The 3,435-nt window shown below is 63.3% G+C and overlaps 1 protein-coding gene across 1 annotated transcript in view; it reads left to right on the top strand.

Moving 5' to 3' along the window:
- Window positions 1-1,941: 1,941 nt before the first annotated feature.
- Window positions 1,942-3,435, top strand: part of SKOR1 (SKI family transcriptional corepressor 1) — an 8,310-nt gene continuing 6,816 nt past the window's right edge. Inside the window, exons 1-2 of the mRNA XM_006153504.2 lie at window positions 1,942-1,964; window positions 2,263-3,431. Of these exons, the coding sequence (XP_006153566.1) occupies window positions 1,942-1,964; window positions 2,263-3,431 (1,192 nt within the window). The remainder of the gene's footprint in view (window positions 1,965-2,262; window positions 3,432-3,435) is intronic.

Here is a 3,435-nt window from a genome sequence, read left to right as displayed (position 1 = left end):
GGACTCCCGCCCGTCGCTCCGCCCGCCGCGCACCTCCGCTCTGCGCCCGCCGGGCTCCAGCCGCCGCCGCACGGTGAGTCCCCGCGTCCGGCCGCCCGTCGCCCCCGCGCCCTGTCCTACCGCTTTCTTTTCGTTTAGTTTTGATTTGGGCTCCTGTAGCTGTTGTTTTTGTTATTATGCCTAACGACTCCACCGCCTCGCTCCATCGCTGCCCGCCTCCCACCTCAGTGCCCCCCACGCTTACCCTGACGCCCGAGGAGAAGGCTGAGGTCCCCCGGGCTGCCCCAGCGCTGCTCTCTGCCGCTGCGGACCGCCCTTGGTCCGTGCTTTCCGCTTTGGCCCCCGAAATTCTGTTTCTTGCCTAGGGCCCCTCATCTCTGGCTCTGGGGCCTGGAGCCCCCTCCTGTCACTCGGGAAAACCCCAGGGGACCCAGGCCCCTCAGCTTGGGGGAGATGCTCTAGGTTCGCGAGCTCTCTTCATTGCATGCGGGCCGGGCACACGGGCCGGTTTCGGGAACCGCGCGCCCCAGCCACTTTGCAGCCCGCAGAGAAACCTCCAGGAGGGCGCGGGGGTTTGTTTTGCTGACCCCTCAGTCAACGACTTAGAACGGCGGCTTTGCCTCCTAAAATGGTACAGGAGACTTCAACGAGAAGGAAGGGCCAACTTGTCTCAGTTCAGTCCGCGGTGATAAAGATGAAGCAGAGAATAGATAAATAGCCTGATACTTGAAGAAGGTACGAAGACAGATGGGAGAAAGAGGAGCGAGCTGGCAGAAACAGCTCAGCGACAGATAAGATCGACAAGCAGGGGCGCTTGGACAAATAGGGAGGGTGAGAGACAGATGGACAAAATTCCAGTCTCCTCCCGAAGCCTTTTGAACCCAGATCCACTGTCAGACTGCAACCGCCCTCTGAAAATGGATGTGCTTTCTGGCTGAGTTAGGGGAGGGGCCCTCAGGGCTGTGCCCCGGGCAGTGGAAACGCTTGCTGCCCTGGGAGGGATGGAAGTCTTGCACATCTGAGGACACGAGGCTGGGCCGGGGGACCTAGAGGACCCCCAGCCTCAGTCCCCAGATCCACCCATTACTGAAGTCTGCAGCGGAGCTGCCTCTCTGCCTGGACGGGAGAGCAAAGTACAGGACTGGCACAACTTTGGAGCCTGGAGCCTTGTAGTGGCGTGAAGCCGGCTCAGATCCCTTCCACCCCGACCGAGCCAGGACAGCAGGGCATGAAGGATACTCAGAGAGGAGACCCCCCCAAACAGGAAGCTCCGAGCCTCCGGTGCCTGCGCTTGGCCTGCGTGAGAAAGGAGTATTTGAAGGAGGAAGGCTCAGGGGGTGGGCACCTGGAAGACAGAAGAGAAGTGGTTCCCGAGGAACTTCCTTGAGAACATCTCTGTCCCACGTGCTGACCCCGATGGAAACCAGCTTTGGTCTGGAAGGAACCTAAAAATGCAGAGGCCGCGTTAGGAACCGCCTGGTTCTGCTGATGGCTGAAAGGAAAGCAGTTTATATATCCAGCCAAAATCTTTCTGCTCAACGAACGCGGGGCGTCCGGCTCGAAAGGAGAAGCTTGCGTTTGTGGAAACCGGCTCTGTTGTCCCCGGAAGCCGGCCCCGCACAGAGCTGCGTGCTTGAGGGACTCCCTGGATCTGGGCGCTCAGGGCGCACTTTGGAGAGGGTCGAGTTCAGCACCGCGAACAGCGGTCGCCTCCGCCTCCTTCCCTCGCAGGCAGCCCCTGGGTCCCCTCCCCTTCTCCCTGCCCCCTCACCTCCCCCCACCCACTGTCTGGAGATGGGCAGTGACCGCCCCTCTCCCAACCCCCACCCTTCCTCGCGCTGCCCCCGCCCGCCCGCGTGCATGCGCGACTGAGCAGAGGGGCGGGGCGCAAGGGTGTCTGAAGGAGCAACGATCCGAGCGCCTGAAAGCCTGGTTTCAGCAATGGCTTTGCTGTGTGGCCCTGGGCAAGTCACTCTCCCTCTCTGGATCTCACCTCCTCCCCAATCAAAAAAAAGGGGGGGGATTGGGTTCCTTGCCGCCTAGGCATTCCTAAGGTCTTCATTACCTCCCCCTCACAGACCTCAGGGGCTTTGTTCTGGCGCCAACAGCGATCTGAATAACAAAAGGCGCCCGTCAGGGCTTGGACTCCCCACTGCCCAGTGTCCCGGCGCTTCCGACTCGGCGCGCCCCGCTGGGCGGGCTAAAGCCGCGGCGGCTGCGTTCAACATGGCTCATCTGCTCTCTGCTTTCTCTGTTTCGCAGGAGCGGCGGCATGGAAGCTCTCACCACTCAGCTGGGGCCGGGACGCGAGGGCAGTCCCTCGCCCAACTCCAAGCAGGAGCTGCAGCCGTACTCGGGTTCCAGCGCTCTCAAACCCAACCAGGTGGGCGAAACGTCGCTGTATGGGGTGCCTATCGTGTCCCTGGTCATCGACGGCCAGGAGCGCCTGTGCCTGGCGCAGATCTCCAACACCCTCCTCAAGAACTACAGCTACAATGAGATCCACAACCGCCGCGTGGCCCTGGGCATCACGTGCGTGCAGTGCACGCCGGTGCAGCTGGAGATTCTGCGTCGGGCTGGGGCCATGCCCATCTCCTCGCGCCGCTGCGGCATGATCACGAAGCGCGAGGCCGAACGCCTGTGCAAGTCGTTCTTGGGAGAGCACAAGCCGCCCAAGCTGCCCGAGAACTTCGCCTTCGATGTGGTGCACGAGTGCGCGTGGGGCTCGCGTGGCAGCTTCATCCCCGCGCGCTACAACAGCTCGCGCGCCAAGTGCATCAAGTGCGGCTACTGCAGCATGTACTTCTCGCCCAACAAGTTCATCTTCCACTCGCACCGCACGCCCGACGCCAAGTACACGCAGCCCGACGCCGCCAACTTCAACTCGTGGCGCCGTCACCTCAAACTCAGTGACAAGTCGGCCACTGACGAACTGAGCCACGCTTGGGAGGACGTCAAGGCCATGTTCAATGGCGGCACACGCAAGCGGACCTTCTCGCTGCAAGGAGGCGGTGGAGGCGGCGCGAACGGCGGGTCGGGTGGGCAGGGAAAGGGTGGTGCTGGCGGCGGTGGCGGTGGCGGCGCGGGGTGCGGCGCGGAGATGGCCCCAGGCCCGCCGCCCCACAAAAGCCTGCGCTGCGGCGAAGATGAAGCTGCGGGGCCTCCAGGGCCACCTCCTCCTCACCCTCAGCGCGGACTTGGCCTGGCGGCGGGAGCTACTGGCCCGGCTGGCCCTGGAGGGCCTGGTGGCGGCGCCGGTGTTCGCAGCTACCCGGTGATCCCGGTGCCTAGCAAAGGCTTTGGCCTCTTACAAAAGCTGCCCCCGCCGCTTTTCCCGCATCCTTACGGTTTCCCCACGGCCTTCGGCCTGTGCCCCAAAAAGGACGACCCGGTGTTGGGTGCGGGTGAGCCTAAGGGCGGCCCCGGCACTGGCAG

Source organism: Tupaia chinensis, unplaced genomic scaffold (genome assembly GCF_000334495.1).
Source record: "Tupaia chinensis unplaced genomic scaffold, TupChi_1.0 Scaffold000377_2, whole genome shotgun sequence".
In the NCBI taxonomy this organism is placed as follows: domain Eukaryota; kingdom Metazoa; phylum Chordata; class Mammalia; order Scandentia; family Tupaiidae; genus Tupaia; species Tupaia belangeri.
Note: the sequence above shows the minus strand (reverse complement) of the source record. Positions and strands in the feature narration are given on the sequence as shown.